The sequence below is a fragment of the Somniosus microcephalus genome, unplaced genomic scaffold (genome assembly GCF_052327205.1).
Source record: "Somniosus microcephalus isolate GS21.2 unplaced genomic scaffold, FLI_Smic_1.0 unresolved_chr1, whole genome shotgun sequence".
Lineage (NCBI taxonomy): Eukaryota > Metazoa > Chordata > Chondrichthyes > Squaliformes > Somniosidae > Somniosus > Somniosus microcephalus.
Window position 1 is genome coordinate 114,622,706 of NW_028225179.1, and position 17,713 is coordinate 114,640,418.

The 17,713-nt window shown below is 49.2% G+C and overlaps 1 protein-coding gene across 1 annotated transcript in view; it reads right to left on the reverse strand.

Moving 5' to 3' along the window:
* The window catches only part of LOC147095722 (ral guanine nucleotide dissociation stimulator-like), an 83,692-nt gene that overhangs the window by 54,986 nt on the left and 10,993 nt on the right, over positions 1 to 17,713 (reverse strand). Inside the window, exon 4 of the mRNA XM_085974171.1 lies at positions 12,997 to 13,114. Coding sequence (XP_085830297.1) covers positions 12,997 to 13,114 — 118 coding nt within the window. The remainder of the gene's footprint in view (positions 1 to 12,996; positions 13,115 to 17,713) is intronic.

Genomic DNA, 17,713 nt, shown 5'->3' on the forward strand with positions numbered 1-17,713 from the left:
CTATTTTGAAGAGGAGTAGGGGAGTTTATCCCTCGTGTCGTGGGCCAATATTTATCCCTCGATCAACCTAACAAAAACAGTTTATCTGGTCATTATCACATTGCTGTTTGTGGGAGCTTGCTGTGCGCAAATTGGCTGCTGCCTTTCCCACATTACAACAGTGACTAAACTTCAAAAATACTTTATTGGCTGTAAAGCGCTTTGAGACGTCTGATGGTCGTGAAAGGCGCTCCATAAATGCAAGTCTTTCTTTATTTTACAGGGCCTTGGTGGGACCACACCTGGAGTACTGTGTACAGATTGGGTCTCTGTACCTAAGGAAGGATATACTTGCCTTGGAGGTGGTGCAACGAAGGTTCACGAGATTGATTCCTGGGATGAGAGGCCTGTCCTATGATGAGAGATTGTGTAGAATGGGCCTGTACTCCCTGGAGTTTAGAAGAATTAGAGGTGACCTCATTGAAATGCATAAAATGCTTGACAGGGTAGGTGCAGGGAGGATGTTTCCCCTGGCTGGGGAGTCTAGAACTAGGCGTCACAGTCTCAGAATAAGGGGTCGGCCATTTAGGACTGAGATTAGGAGAAATTTCTTCACTCAGAGGGTGGTGAATCTTTGGAATTCTCTACCCCAGAGGGCTGTGGAGGCTCAGTCATTGAGTATATTCAAGACAGAGAGTGATAGGTCTTTGGACTCATGGGGAATCAAGGGATGTGGAGATTGGGCGGGAAAGTGGAGATGAGGTAGAAGATCAGCCATGATCTCATTGAATGGCGGAGCAGGCTAGAAGGGCCGTACGGCCTGCTCCTGGTCCTATTTCTTATGTTCTATTCTATATCAATGTTATTTAAAACTGCAATTTATGGTTTAATTGGTGCTGAAGGATACGTCACAAGACTCTGCTTCAGGCTGTGTGACTCAACAGCGCCACAAACTGATTGAAGCTGTATTTATTGTGCTCGCATAAACCTGAACCTTTGCACTTTCCTCCTTGCTACAGTGAGCCCCAATACAGGGCAAAACGGTTCAATGGAAAGTGATTTTGCCATGTAAGTTTTATTCACTCAACCCTTCTATTATTTTTATCCTTTTTAACGGCTGGATTGAAGTTTGGCAAGAAGCTAACAATGGAATTTGAACTGGATTTGATTACAGTGCTGTAAAAACAGACACATGGGGCTGGATTCTGATTCAGGGGTGGGCTGGGGTCGTGTAATCCACATTTCGTGTTAGCCAACCGATTCTAAATCGATGTGGGAGAATGATGCGATTTTAACTTAATTGGCCAATTGAGTTCCAACGTGTGAGTGTTCCAATGAGTTTTTCCAGTCTGAAAGTCACCACCGATGACGTCATCATTGCTGCTGCATTTAAGGTCTGCAACAAGCCTTGCTTCTTCGGCAGACTGCCAACCTTTCGGCCTTTGCAGTGAGAGGGTCCTGGAGGAAGAATGACCATCGAGAGACCTAGGTCTGCTCCCAGGTTCGAAGACGTTGCCCGGCAGGCTTTAGTAGAGGGAGCAAGAGCACATAAAGAGGTGCTCTTCCCTTCTTCAGGGAGGAAGAAGCCTCCCCAGCAGACCAAGGCTGTGTGGATCCAGGTGGCAGAGGAGGTCAACTCATTGTCAGTAACCTGCAGAACCTGGATTCAATGCAGGAAGAGATTTCATGACCTTCTGCGCACTGGAAAAGTGAGTATGAATTTCCCATCACCCTCAATCTGATCCCCATTACCTTTCCTCACCAGCACTCAGCTTCAGCAATCTCTTCCTCCACATCCCACTTGACATTGACATCCATGCTCCCTTACCCATTCCCTCTCTCTCTATGGTCACATTCACCTAACTATTCACTATGCAGCCCTCACACTCCCTATCACTGTGATGCTATGAAAACAACTGACAACACACAGGGAGGGCCCTTGGTCTTGCCAGCTCACTCCATCTTTGTCTACTTCTAAGTATCTATGCTATGCAATCTCTACACTCACTCGCTCATTCTCACTCAACCTCCACTTGTCTCCCTCATTGCAGGAAAAGAGAGCTCACAATAAGAGCGAAAGAGCGAGGACAAGAGGAGGGCCACCCTCAGTAGCCCACCTCACCCCCTGGGAGGATGCGGTCCTGGAGATCGTGTGAGTGACGGAAGATGCGCAAGTGGGGGACAGACAGACGGGTGCATCACAGCAAGCTGGTGACAGAATAGTTTTCCATCTCTCTCAATGACATTGCATGAGTCGCTGATAATGATTCTGAAGCTCTAACAGATGGACTTATGATCATCTGCAATACGCAATGTGCATGTAACCTTGGCATCACATTGCTGACTCTTTCCTTTACTCCCCCACAGGACCATCGCAAGCACCTGTCCCCACTAGCCAGGAGGAAGAGCCTGAGCATCCAGACTCCTCTTCACAAAGGAGGACACAAATAACCTCCCAGAGATGCCGGGGAACATAGGGTCTGATGAAAGCGAGGAACTGAAAGAAATCAGTATTTGTAGGAAAATGGTGTTAGGAAAATTGATGGGACTGAAGGCCGATAAATCCCCAAGGCCTGATGGTCTACACCCCAGGGTACTTAAGGAAGTGGCCCTAGGGATAGTAGATGCACTACTGATCATCTTCCAGAACTCGATAGACTTTGGAACGGTACCCATGGATTGGAGGGTAGCTAATGTTACCCCACTATTCAAAAAAGGTGGTAGAGAAAAAGCGGGGAATTATAGACCGGTAAGCCTGACATCGGTAGTGGGGAAAATGCTAGAGTCTATTATAAAAGATGTCATAGCAGAGCACTTGGAAAGCAGTGACAGGATCGGACAAAGTCAACATGGATTTACAAAAGGTAAATCATGCTTGACTAATCTACTGGAAGTTTTTGAGGATGTAACTGGTAAAATAGATAAGGGAGAACCAGTGGATGTGGTGTATTTGGACTTTCAGAAGGCTTTCGATAAGGTCCCACACAAGAGATTAGCATGCAAAATTACGGCACATGGGATTGGGGGCAAGGTATTGACTTGGATAGAGAACTGGTTGGCGGACAGAAAGCAAAGAGTTGGAATAAACGGGTCGTTTTCTGAGTGGCAGGCAGTGACTAGTGGGGTACCGCAAGGATCGGTCCTAGGACCCCAGCTGTTCACAATATATATTAATGATCTGGATGAGGGAATTGGATGTAATATCTCCAAATTTGCAGATGACACAAAGCTGGGCGGGAGGGTAAGCTGCGAGGAGGATGTCGGGAAAATCCAGTACGATTTGGACAGGTTGGGTGATTGGGCAGAAACATGGCAAATGCACTATAATGTGGATAAATGTGAGGTTATCCACTTTGGTGGCAAAAACAGGAAGGCAGATTATTATTTGAATGGCAATAGATTGGGAGAAGGGGAAGTGCAAAGAGACCTGGGTGTCCTTGTGCACCAGTCGCTGAAGGTAAGCATGCAGGTGCAGCAGGCGGTTAAGAAGGCAAATGGTATGTTGGCCTTCGTAGCAAGAGGGTTCGAGTACAGGAACAAGGATGTCTTGCTACAGTTGTACAGGGCCTTGGTGAGACCGCACCTTGAGTATTGTGTGCAGTTTTGGTTACCATACCTGAGGAAGGACGTTCTTGCCATGGAGGGAGTGCAGCGAAGATTCACCAGGCTGATACCTGGGATGGCAGGAATGACGTATGAGGAGAGATTGTGTCGATTGGGCTTATACTCACTGGAGTTTAGAAGATTGAGAGGGGATCTCATCGAGACCTATAAAATTCTGTCAGGTCTGGACAGACTAGATGCAGGAAGAATGTTTCTGATGGCCGGGGAGTCCAGAACCAGGGGTCATAGTCTAAGGATAAGGGGTAAGCCATTTAGGACTGAAATGAGGAGGAATTTCTTCACCCAGAGAGTGGTGAACCTGTGGAATTCTCTGCCACAGAGGGCGGTGGAGGCCAGTTCATTAAATATATTCAAGAAAGAGTTGGATATGTTTCTTGAGGCTGAAGGGATCAAGGGATATGGGGAAAAGGCGGGGACAGGGTACTGAGTTTGGATGATCAGCCATGATCACATTGAATGGCGGAGCAGGCTCAAAGGGCCGAATGGCCTACTCCTGCTCCTATCTTCTATGTTTCTATGACTCTTCAGAGGAAGCTGCAACCTCTGAGGGTGCAGCGTCAGCAGAATTCAGCGCACCCAGCACCAGCGCAGACACTCACACCTCGGTGGGACCTTCGGGACATAGAGTAGTGTTGTCACCTGGTGTATCACAGCTCACAAGTGAGCATCAGCAGATTGTGGAGACAGGGACAGCAGTGGAGAGTCCTAGTCGGAGGGCGCAGGACTCTGCCAGCTCGGCTCAGCAGCATGTCGACCCTCTGCCTCTGGGTCCATCCATGAGATCAGCGGTCATGGAACTCCAGGCACAGATGCAGGAGTCTCTGGCAGGTTTTGTCTCCAGGGTCGCTGCGAGTGTGGAGCGAATGGAGGAGTCCATTGCGAACATGAGCAGAGCCTTTGTGGAGTCATTGGCGCATGAATGCATCACCATGGAAAGGATGGCAACCTCCATGGAGGTGATAAGTTGCCAGAGTGCAGAAAACATGGTGAGTGTTCTGAATAGAATGACATCTCTGGAGGAGCGATGGTCATCTATTGAACAGAGAAACCAGACCTTCATGGAAGTCCTTCTGAGTAGGACTGCCAGTGCAGATACGGGTCCCCATGGCCCCCCTGATGTGCAGCAAGGTGCTCTCAAGCCACTTGCAAGCGCTGAGGGGGACCTGACCCATGAGAGGGAAGTTGGTGGCAGACATCAAGGAAGTGGGGGCTCCTCTCCAAGCACTCACACTTCCATGCCACTGCACAGCCATCGGTCAGAGCCCCACCAGAGTCCACACCCATCTGAGATCGGCATCTCAACCCCTACACAGCCGCAGGAGCAGCAGACTGTTGACGAGCCCTCACAGGTTCGCAACCCCTGAGGACGCCCGCCAAAGGTGTCAAGACAGGAGCAACAAGAAAGTGAGCAAGGGGCCTCCACATCTGCTGAAGCCAAAGGGGAAGCACTACGTAGGAGCACGCGTAAGAGAAAGATACTGCATAAATAGTCACAAGGGTAGTCACTTGGGTGAAATTTGATGTTTTATATTAAAAAGCCATCAGATGATTAGTGTAAATAAAAAAACAGATGGCTACCGCTGCAGTTGTGGCGTGTGTCATTTCGCTAATGGGACTTCCACATTGAGGGCTTAGGATTACTTGGTATATGCCTCAGTTGAGGAAGCGCTCAGTGAAGGTGGCGAGATGGGTTTCCCAGGAGGTCACACTGGAGATGGGTGTCAGGCTCCAAACTTCCACAGCTGTGGTTATGCCTTCTAAAAGTTCCCCCAGACCTGAGACAACAAAGTCCTGCCACCTGCAAATGATGGCTGATCAAATATCCTATTTAATGGTGGAGCTGCAGCTAATAGTCAGCAATCCAATTGTGCTCCCGCCAGGTTTCACTGTTGTGTTTCAGAACAGGCGGGCTTCATGTCAGAAAAGGGTTAAATTCACCAAGGCCTATCAAAATGGCATTATAGAGGCAATTTAGTGCTTGTTAAGGGCCTTAACGGCCTATCCCGCCTCTTGGAGGCGGGACAGAGACGGGACTGTAGTGTATGTAACCGTTCTACCTTTAAGAGAACTATTGTATGTAACCGTCCACCTTTAAGAGAACTATTTTAGGTGTTGCACTACTTTATCTTGGCTGCTGTATACTGTAATACCGGGAGTGACCACACCGGTATATAAGTGCTGTGTAAGGATTTATTGGGCAGATTCGCCCTGACCTTCGAATAGTAAAGTCCTGTTAAAGTTACTCTTGTAGTCTGTGTATTAATTCACCATATAACCCACAGACTTTACAGTGGCGACGGGTTCGATCTTACCCTGCGGCAGCGACACACCCGAAGCAGTTAACGAGCGTCGAGAAGAGGCACCCGCCCTCGTCGTTCTGCTGAGAGAAGACTCGAGTCTGCAGAGCAAGGAAGAAGGAAGGATTCAGACACGAAGCCTTCCATCAGCAACAGGCTGTTATTGTTCCTTCTGCCACGGCGGTGAGTGAGCCGATCAGCCAAGAGAAGCAAGTCGGCCACGTTGACTGTGAGTAGGGGGAAAATAAAAAGAAACGGAGGATAAGGGCGGTGAACTCGACCACGGTCGGGGGAAAGGAGCCGGACAGAAGTTGGGCCCAGAGGCGCTGAGACTGGGGCAGCGTAGGGCACGGAAGCCGCGGTACAAGCGGGAATGCAGCCGGTGTGAGAGACCGGGCTACAAGCGGGAACGCAGCCGGTGTGAGAGACCGGGCTACAAGCGGGCTGGGAGACGCAACAGCGTCGTGAGACAGCTAGACCGCCACCGGCGAAAAAGGCCGGGCAGCTACCAAGGCCACGAGGCGCTGCGACCGGGATCGTAAGGCGTGGGAAGATATAAAAATAAATAAAACCGCGGAGAACTCAGCCGCAGCCGGGGGAGGAAAGGACCGGACTGCGAGAGGGCTGGGAGGCGCGATTGGAAGCCGCTGAGGGAGAGACAGAGCCCGAGTGAAGGGGGAACGGGACCGAGCGAGGGAGATCGAGCGAGATTCCGCCCAGCGGCTGGAACTGTTCGCCGCAAACGGGTTGTCCCCAGCGCCGGTTGCCGGCCGAGAAAAGGGAACAAGGAACGCACGGGACCGAGCGAGGGAGACCGAGCGAGATTCCGCCCAGCGGCTGGAACTGTTCGCCGCCAACGGGTTGTCCCCAGCGCCGGTTGCCAGCCGAGAAAAGGGAACAAGGAACGCACTGAAGCCGGCGCGCAGGCTGCGAACTCCGAAAGCCAGCGGTCGTCGCCAGAAGGAAAGCTTACCCCTCCCGCCAGGGGAAGAAACGCAGGAAGCCGCCAGTAGGCGGGGAAGAAGACAGAAGCGGGAAACCGCCATTTTGAAAGTGGGCGGGGAAGAAGACAAGCGCGGGAAACCGCCATTTTTGGAAAAAAAAAGTAACGAACAAATTCGTTGTGGTTTCTCAAAAAGATAGTGAAGATGCCTAAGCATGGTAACATCAACAACTTCGATTCCGAGGTGGAAGATTGGGCCACGTACGTAGAACGCATCGAGATATATTGTGAGGCCAATAAAATAGCAGATGATGATAAAGCTCTCACCTTATTAAACGCAATGGGGGCGAAGACATACGGGCTATTGAAGCATCTTCTATCACCAGCTAAACCGGCGGATCAGACTTTCGCTGACATTGTTGCTGTCCTGAAGGATCATTTGAACCCCACACCGCTGATGTTGGCGGAACGATTCAAATTTTATGTGAGAACGCAACGGAAAGAGGAAAGCAACGCGGAATACTTGGTCGAACTGCGTAGACTAGCGAAATACTGCCAGTTTGGGGAAAATCTGACAGAAGCATTGAGAGACAAGTTCGTGTGCGGGTTGTCGAAGGAAGGAACACAAAAGCGACTGCTCGAAGAGAATGATCTTACACTTGACAAGGCTGTCCTTATTGCAGCATCACACGAAGCAGCCGCGAGAGGCACTGCGGAAATGCAGCTGAAGGCAGCGGTACTCAGCGTGGATCAAATGACTTCGGGTACAACAAAATGTTATCGTTGTGGGAAGACAACACACGACCAGAACCAGTGCTGGTTTAAAAACCAGGAATGTAGAAAATGTGGCAAGCTTGGTCACATAGCTAAAGTATGCTGGTCAGGAAAGAAGACCAACAACAGAAAAAAATCACCGCAGGAAAAGTACAGCAAGGTACACAAGGTGGCTGAGAAGAGTTCAGATGAACAGAATTCGGATTCAGACCTGAACGGCCAGGAACTGGGTAGTCTGAGAATTCACAATGGGAGTAAGGAAGCTGACCTACAAACTATCTGGGTCACACTAAAAGTAGCCGGAGTCCAAGTGAAAATGGAATTGGACACAGGATCAGCCCTATCAGTCATAAATCGAAGGGATTACAACCGGCTATTCTCACATATACCCTTGAGAGATACCAAGATCGTATTGCAGACATACACGGGGCATAAAGTATACCCCATGGGAAAGATACAAGTCAAGGTGAGAGACAGGGGCAAAGAACACCAAGGAATGGACTTATATGTACTACCTGAGGGAGGTCCACCACTTCTGGGACGGGAGTGGATCAGGGAAATAAACATGGAATGGCACTACCTAAAAGCTATAACGAGTGAGAACTCGGTGAAGACAATCAGCTCAGACTCTGAAACGGATGACGACAAGACCAGCCCAGGTGCGAAAGACAAGTCTAAAATGGACTTGCTGACTAAGGTTGGAAAAACAAAGGAGTGCATAAATACTGATGCTTCAAAGGAGAACAAAGTTTCAGAACAGAATTCCACTGAACAACAACAACATAGTTTGGCAGAGAATTCTGAGTCTGTCCAGTTTACAGACATGCACAAGTCTGAGGAACACCGGGCTCGAACTCAACTCCATTTCAAATTACAACAGCAATTAGAACAATTGAGTTGCCGTCTCGAGCAAGAGATAAAAGCAATGAAAACGTTCTTTGACACAGAGTGGGAGAATCTGGAAAGACAACAGAAACAGCTGAGGGAGAAAAGGGAGCAGGAGCACACAAACCGTCTGCGCAAGGAGGCCAAACGAATCAAAGCTGATTCGGTTTCTGAAGGTGCGTGCTCTAATCTGGTGGAGCAAGATGTTCAGCAACTGAAGGCGCTTGTTAGCAGATTGTAGGCAGAAAAGGCTGAGTTGGTCGCCATGAATTCCGAGCTCCTACTGAAGTTGGGTGCAGCATCACCGGACGATTCATTTGTGGAAATGCGAATGGTGGAGGCTGCGGATGATGGCGAAGTAGAAACAGCAAAGGAGCCCCAGGGCAAGGTTATAAACAGCCCTGCAGCTACTGGGAAACGGATGAGGTCAGAAGAGTCAACGGTCAGCCAACTCCTTCATATGCTGAGGGACAAGACTCTGAAATGGGAACAATTTGGACATGAGTCTAAATCTTCAAAGGAGAGGGGTTTGGAGCTCCCAAAAGTTATTGGACTAGCTGAGGTTGCAACACAGACTGAGAAGATGGCAGCAGAGCAAACCTTGGATGCCAAAAGTACGCTGATTCACGTCAATGTTGAACAACAGAATGCTGAAACAGCTGCTCCAGTAGAGGGATTGAATAATACAATCAATCAATCTCCCAATGAAGTTGAAGTATTGAAATCACGAATGAGGTCATTAGTAAAAGACTTGCAGGAAGCCCAGAAAAAGCTGGATGAAACTGAACGCATGAAGAAGTCTCTTCAGGAAAGATGTCTGGATTTGGAACAAAAGCTGGCTAACGTCCAGCTGGGTATGGAGGAAATAGAAGACCCTCTCGCTGGCCTAGCTCAGGACGACACCGAATATTACCATGACCTGTTGGACGACACCGAATATTACGATGACCTGCTCTGCCCAGCTTGTGATGAAAACTCCCAAAGTGCAGAAACCATGAAGAATCACCTAAAGTCGAAGGAACATCGGGAGATGGTGGCGCTACTACGGAAAAAGGAGGACGAGAAGGAGGAATGGTGCATGCAGCTGGCAGCTGACAGTGGAGCCCAGAGAGTCTCCAAGAAGCAGAAAAGGAAAAGACGAAGCAGAAGATGATGACCATCTGAACCATTATCACCTCTACCAGGTCACGCACGTGGTCTCTCCGTACGGAGCCAAATCAGTTTGGAAGTAGAAAAACTTCCCAAGGTACTCAAGCTTTTAAAAGTCAACAATGCTGGTTCAGAAGTGACGGAAGTTCAAGCTGTTAAGTCCAGTGAAGGACTATTGGATGAGTCACTTCAGCAACGTGAACCGACTACACCGAGACTGAATCTGTGAACTGTTTTCCGCAGAGACTGAATCTGTGAACTGTTTCCCGCAGAGACTGAATCTGTGAACTGTTTCCGCAGAGACTACATCTGTGAACTGTTTTTACATGAAGTTGGATATATGTTATGTTTAATGGGGAATAAGTATGTTGTAAGCTAAAAAGGGAGGATTGTAGTGTATGTAACCGTTCTACCTTTAAGAGAACTATTGTATGTAACCGTCCACCTTTAAGAGAACTATTTTAGGTGTTGCACTACTTTATCTTGGCTGCTGTATACTGTAATACCGGGAGTGACCACACCGGTATATAAGTGCTGTGTAAGGATTTATTGGGCAGATTCGCCCTGACCTTCGAATAGTAAAGTCCTGTTAAAGTTACTCTTGTAGTCTGTGTATTAATTCACCATATAACCCACAGACTTTACAGGGACCAGTAGACATGATTTAATTAAAATTGCTTGGAGGCGGGATGGAGGCGGGGTTGGGCTCGCCCGCCAGGTTTTGCAATTTTAACCCCCCACACGCCTCCAATCCCACCTCAACAGCCCGATGAAAATCGAGCCCATGGTTGTTATAACTGAGAGTGTACTTATGTCATGTGCTTCATTGCAATATTCACATTACAGTGCCGCAACAACAACATCTTGTATTTATATAGCGCCTTTAATGTAGTAAAACGTCCCAAGGCACTGCACAGGATATTTTAAGACAAAGAATTTGACACCGATCCACCTAAGGATAAATTAGGGCAGGTGACAAAAAGCTTGATCAAAGAGGTAGGTTTTAAGGAGCGTCTTAAAGGAGGAGAGAGAGGTAGAGAGGCGGAGAGGTTTAGGCAGGGAGTTCCAGAGCTTAGGGCCCAGGCAACAGAAGGCACGGCCTCCCATGGTTGAATGATTATAATCAGGGAGGTTCAAGAGGGCAGAATTAGAGGAGCGCAGATATCTCGGGGAGTTGTGGGGCTGAAGGAGGTTACAGAAATAGGGAGGTGCAAGCACAACAAATCCTTAAAAAAAAAGGACTTAAAAACCTTTGAAAAAATTGTAACCGTCCTGGCCGGGCGGGAACCCCGCGCCGGTTTCACACCCCGCTCGATAGTGACTTCAACGGAGGGTGAAATCGGGGCGAGGCTTCACACCTCGGCTTTAGTGAGGCCATGCAACACTTGATGGAATAAATCCAGACTTTTGCAATTCGGTTTATTCATTTAACAGTTATTTATTTAACAGGGACAGCTGTCTTTGGGAAAAGGTAGAAATGGGATTTGCGCGTGGAGATTATACTGTCCTGAGGAAGCGATGTTGACTTTGCCCGTGACACTGGTTCGGCCGTGGTTGCGTGTAGTTCTGGGCACTCCATTATAGGAGGGAGACGGGAGCCACAGAGAGGGCCAATGGAGAGCCACTACAATGATGCCAGGAATAAGATGTTATAATTGTGAAGAAAGGCTGAAAGACTGGGGCTTTTTCAGTGGAACAAAGAAGGTGAAAGTGGGAAACTAACTGATGTTTCTAAAATTCTGAAAGGATTCATAGGATTACATAGGATATACGGAACAGAAACAGGCCGTTCGGCCCATCCAGTCCATGCCGGCGTTTATGCTCCACTCGAGCCTCCTCCCGTCTTTCCTCATCTAAATCTATCAGCATAACCCTCTATTCCCTTCTCCCTCATATGCTTGTCTAGCCGCCCCTTAAATGCATCGATACTATTCGCTTCAACCACTCCCTGTGGTAGCGAGTTCCACATTCTCACCACACTCTGGGTAAAGAAGTTTCTTCTGAATTCCCGATTGGATTTCTTGGTGACTTTCTTATATTGATGGGCTTTAGTTATACTCTTCCCCACAAGTGGAAACATTCTCTTTATATCCACTCTATCAAAACCTTTCATGATTTAAAAGACCTCAATTAGGTCACCCCTCAGCCTTCCCTTTTCAAGAGAAAAGAGACCCAGCCTGTTCATCCTCCATCGCGAGGGTAAACGGTGAAAGCTTGTTTCTGCTGATTGCAGTATCGGTGACAGGCTGCTCAAAGCCAAGACTGTCACTAAAAGAATGAGGGTCACACTGAGGGGTACTGGAATGTGGAGCGCCTTGCCTCAAGGAGCTGTAACATTATTTAAAGGGGGATTTGAACAAGTTAAAAGAAGAATAGTCAAGGAGATGCGGAAAGGACAAGGAAATGGGGTTAGAGTAGACCGCCCCAGCTAAGGAGGCAACATTGGCGCAGGCACGATGAACCGAATGGACTCTTGCTGTGCTGTAATTTGGATGATTCAGTAAATTGGCACTAACATTTGGAAAGGTGAAATGGCAAAAGTAGAGGCCTGGGGATTACATAGGAGCAAAGGAATTGATAGACGAATAAGGACCCAGATCCGTCTAGTTCACCTTCTACCATCCTGGTAGTCGCATGATACAACGATAAAGGAGTTGCTGACTGATCATAGCAATAAATCTCCATCAGTTAGTCTACAACAGACCCAGACATGAGGCGAGGAAAACCTCCCAGTGATGGAGAGCTTTGGGAACCATAGCTCCAAAGTCACCTGTTTCCTCCCAAGTATTGCTACACTCATCACATGTCATAAAGAAAAACACTTACATTTATATTGTGCGCCTTTCACGACCACCGGACGTCTCAAAGCACTTTACAGCCAATGAAGTACTTTTGAAGTGTAATCACTGTTGTAATGTGGGAAACGCGGCAGCCAATTTGCGCACAGCAAGCTCCCACAAATAGCAATGTGATAATGACCAGATAAACTGTTTTTGTTATGTTGGTTGAGGGATAAATACTGGCCCTAAGACATCGGGGATAACTTCCCTGCTCTGCATCAAAATAGTGCCGTGGGATCTTTTACATCCACCCGAGAGAGCAGATTTAACGTCTCATCCGAAAGACAGCACCTCCGACAGTGCAGCACACCCTCAGCACTGCAGTGGGAGTGTCAGCCTAGCTTTATGTGCTCAAGTCCCTGGCGTGGGACTTGAACCCACAACCTTCTGACTCAGCGGTGAGTGCGCTGCCCACTGAGCCACGGCTGACACTGTCTCAGATTTACTCATACACTGTATCTCAGAATGTTATTCTCTGAAAGCAATCGATCTGATAGACACTCACCTCTGCGTAGTCCTTCACCGCAGTGTCCAACATAACCAGGTCCGTTAGGAATGTCCCAAGGTATGGCACTGTGCCCTGGACAACATTCTGTTGAGACAGGAACACAGGCAAAATAATGCTCAGTACTTTTTATATCTCAGTTCTGTCACTGCCCTTCACACATATATAGTCTCTGCTTTGCTCCGGCCCTTAAACCAGTACTGACATTGTGTGTAGCACCGGTGGAGCCGCTCGTGGGCTACGGTGTCCACTTTTGGCCACTGCACTTGAGGAAAGGATTCACAGGGAAGGATGGCTAGAATTAGACAGGAGAGGAGGGGAAATCATTCCCTGTCCATAATTGTACAACAACAACAACTTGTATTTATATAGCGCCTTTAACGTAATAAAAGTCCCAAGGTACTTCACAGGAGCGATTATCAAACAGAATTTGACACCGAGCCACATAAGGAGATATTAGGGCAGATGACCAAAAGCTTGGTCAAAGTGGTAGGTTTTAAGGAGCGACTTAAAGGAGGGAAGAGAGGTAGAGACGGAGCGGTTTAGGGAGGAAATTCCAGAGCTCAGGGCCTTGGCAACAGAAGGCACGGGCGCCAAAGGTGGAACGATTAAAACTGGGGATGCCCGAGAGGCCAGAATTAGAGGAGCACCGAGATCTCGGATGGATGTAGTGCTGGAGGTGGTTACAGCAATAGGGAGGGGCGAGGCCATGGAGGGATTTGAAAACAAGGATGAGAAGTTTAAAATCTTAAATCTTAACCGGGAGCCAATGTAGGTCAGTGAGCACAGGGGTGATGGGCGAATGGGACTTGGTGCGAGTTGGGACTTGATGTGAGTTAGGACACAGGCGGCAGAGTTTTGGATGACATCAAGTTTATGGAGGGTAGAACTAGGGAGGCCGGCCAGGAGTGCGTTGGAATAGTCAAGTCTAGAGGTAACAAAGGCATGGATGAGGGTTTCAGCAGCGGATGAGCTGAGGCAAGGACGGTGTGACGGAGCTGGAAATAGACGGGCTTAGTTACACTGCGGATATGTGATTGGAAGCTCAAAAGAGCCTTGAGCCAGTACTAATTGGGAAACCTGAAAGGTTCTAAAGGGGAAGGAAAGACTAGAGGGATTAATCTCCCTGCTACGTGCTGCCCCCACCTCCGTCTGAACAAACTAAGACTAAATATAAAGGTTGCTTATTATACAATCTACAGATGAATATGTTACCACGAGGGCAAATGCAGTTTCAGGTCTCCTCCCCATCTCAGCTAGAGTGTGATGGAATACTCTCCAATTGCCTGGATGAGTGCAGCTCCAACAACACTCAAGAAGCTTGACACCATCCAGGACAAAGCAGCCCGCTTGATTGGCACCCCATCCACCACCTTAAACATTCAATCCCTCCACCACCAGCGTACCGTGGCTGCAGTGTGTACCATCTACAAGATGCACTGCAGCAACTCACCAAGACTTCTTCAACAGCACCTCCCAAACCTGCGACCTCTACCACCTAGAAGGACAAGGGCAGCAGGCACATGGGACCACCTCCAAGTTCCCCTCCAAGTTACACACCATCCTGACTTGGAGATACAACGACCATTCCTTAACCGTTGCTGGATCAAAATCCTGGAACTCCCTCCCTAACAGCACTGTGGGATTACCACTAACAGCACTGTGGGATTACCCCCTAACAGCACTGTGGGATTACCCCTAACAGCACTGTGGGATTACCCCTAACAGCACTGTGGGATTACCCCTAACAGCACTGTGGGATTACCCCCTAACAGCACTGTGGGATTACCCCCTAACAGCACTGTGGGATTACCCCTAACAGCACTGTGGGATTACCCCTAACAGCACTGTGGGATTACCCCCTAACAGCACTGTGGGATTACCCCCTAACAGCACTGTGGGATTACCCCTAACAGCACTGTGGGATTACCCCTAACAGCACTGTGGGATTACCCCTAACAGCACTGTGAGATTACCCCCTAACAGCACTGTGGGATTACCCCTAACAGCAATGTGGGATTACCCCCTAACAGCACTGTGCGATTACCCCTAACAGCACTGTGGGATTACCCCCTAACAGCACTGTGGGATTACCCCCTAACAGCACTGTGGGATTACCCCTAACAGCACTGTGGGATTACCCCTAACAGCACTGTGTGATTACCCCCTAACAGCACTGTGCGATTACCCCTAACAGCACTGTGGGATTACCCCCTAACAGCACTGTGCGATTACCCCTAACAGCACTGTGGGATTACCCCCTAACAGCACTGTGGGATTACCCCCTAACAGCACTGTGGGATTACCCCTAACAGCACTGTGGGATTACCCCCTAACAGCACTGTGCGATTACCCCTAACAGCACTGTGGGATTACCCCCTAACAGCACTGTGGGATTACCCCCTAACAGCACTGTGCGATTACCCCCTAACAGCACTGTGGGATTACCCCCTAACAGCACTGTGGGATTACCCCCTAACAGCACTGTGGGATTACCCCCTAACAGCACTGTGCGATTACCCCCTAACAGCACTGTGGGATTACCCCCTAACAGCACTGTGCGATTACCCCTAACAGCACTGTGGGATTACCCCCTAACAGCACTGTGGGATTACCCCCTAACAGCACTGTGGGATTACCCCCTAACAGCACTGTGGGATTACCCCTAACAGCACTGTGGGATTACCCCCTAACAGCACTGTGGGATTACCCCTAACAGCACTGTGGGATTACCCCCTAACAGCACTGTGGGATTACCCCCTAACAGCACTGTGGGATTACCCCTAACAGCACTGTGGGATTACCCCTAACAGCACTGTGGGATTACCCCCTAACAGCACTGTGGGATTACCCCTAACAGCACTGTGGGATTACCCCCTAACAGCACTGTGGGATTACCCCTAACAGCACTGTGGGATTACCCCTAACAGCACTGTGGGATTACCCCCTAACATCACTGTGGGATTACCCCCTAACAGCACTGTGGGATTACCCCTAACAGCACTGTGGGATTACCCTCTAACAGCACTGTGGGGTTACCCCTAACAGCACTGTGGGATTACCCCCTAACAGCACTGTGGGATTACCCCCTAACAGCACTGTGGGGTTACCCCTAACAGCACTGTGGGATTACCCCCTAACAGCACTGTGGGATTACCCCCTAACAGCACTGTGGGATTACCCCCTAACAGCACTGTGGGATTACCCCCTAACAGCACTGTGGGATTACCCCCTAACAGCACTGTGGGGTTACCCCTAACAGCACTGTGGGATTACCCCTAACAGCACTGTGGGATTACCCTCTAACAGCACTGTGGGGTTACCCCTAACAGCACTGTGGGATTACCCCCTAACAGCACTGTGGGATTACCCCCTAACAGCACTGTGGGGTTACCCCTAACAGCACTGTGGGATTACCCCCTAACAGCACTGTGGGGTTACCCCTAACAGCACTGTGGGATTACCCACTAACAGCACTGTGGGATTACCCCCTAACAGCACTGTGGGGTTACCCCTAACAGCACTGTGGGATTACCCCCTAACAGCACTGTGGGATTACCCCCTAACAGCACTGTGAGATTACCCCCTAACAGCACTGTGGGATTACCCCTAACAGCACTGTGGGATTACCCCCTAACAGCACTGTGGGATTACCCCCTAACAGCACTGTGAGATTACCCCCTAACAGCACTGTGGGATTACCCCTAACAGCACTGTGGGATTACCCCCTAACAGCACTGTGTGATTACCCCCTAACAGCACTGTGGGATTACCCCTAACAGCACTGTGGGATTACCCCCTAACAGCACTGTGGGATTACCCCCTAACAGCACTGTGGGATTACCCCCTAACAGCACTGTGGGATTACCCCTAACAGCACTGTGGGATTACCCCCTAACAGCACTGTGGGATTACCCCTAACAGCACTGTGGGATTACCCCCTAACAGCACTGTGGGATTACCCCCTAACAGCACTGTGGGATTACCCCTAACAGCACTGTGGGATTACCCCCTAACAGCACTGTGGGATTACCCCTAACAGCACTGTGGGATTACCCCTAACAGCACTGTGGGATTACCCCCTAACAGCACTGTGGGATTACCCCCTAACAGCACTGAGGGATTACCCCCTAACAGCACTGTGGGATTACCCCTAACAGCACTGTGGGATTACCCCCTAACAGCACTGTGGGATTACCCCCTAACAGCACTGTGGGATTACCCCTAACAGCACTGTGGGATTACCCCTAACAGCACTGTGGGATTACCCCCTAACAGCACTGTGGGATTACCCCCTAACAGCACTGTGGGATTACCCCTAACAGCACTGTGGGATTACCCCTAACAGCACTGTGGGATTACCCCTAACAGCACTGTGGGATTACCCCCTAACAGCACTGTGGGATTACCCCCTAACAGCACTGAGGGATTACCCCCTAACAGCACTGTGGGATTACCCCTAACAGCACTGTGGGATTACCCCTAACAGCACTGAGGGATTACCCCTAACAGCACTGTGTGATTACCCCCTAACAGCACTATGGGATTACCCCTAACAGCACTGTGGGATTACCCCCTAACAGCACTGTGGGATTACCCCCTAACAGCACTGAGGGATTACCCCCTAACAGCACTGTGGGATTACCCCTAACAGCACTGTGGGATTACCCCTAACAGCACTGAGGGATTACCCCTAACAGCACTGTGTGATTACCCC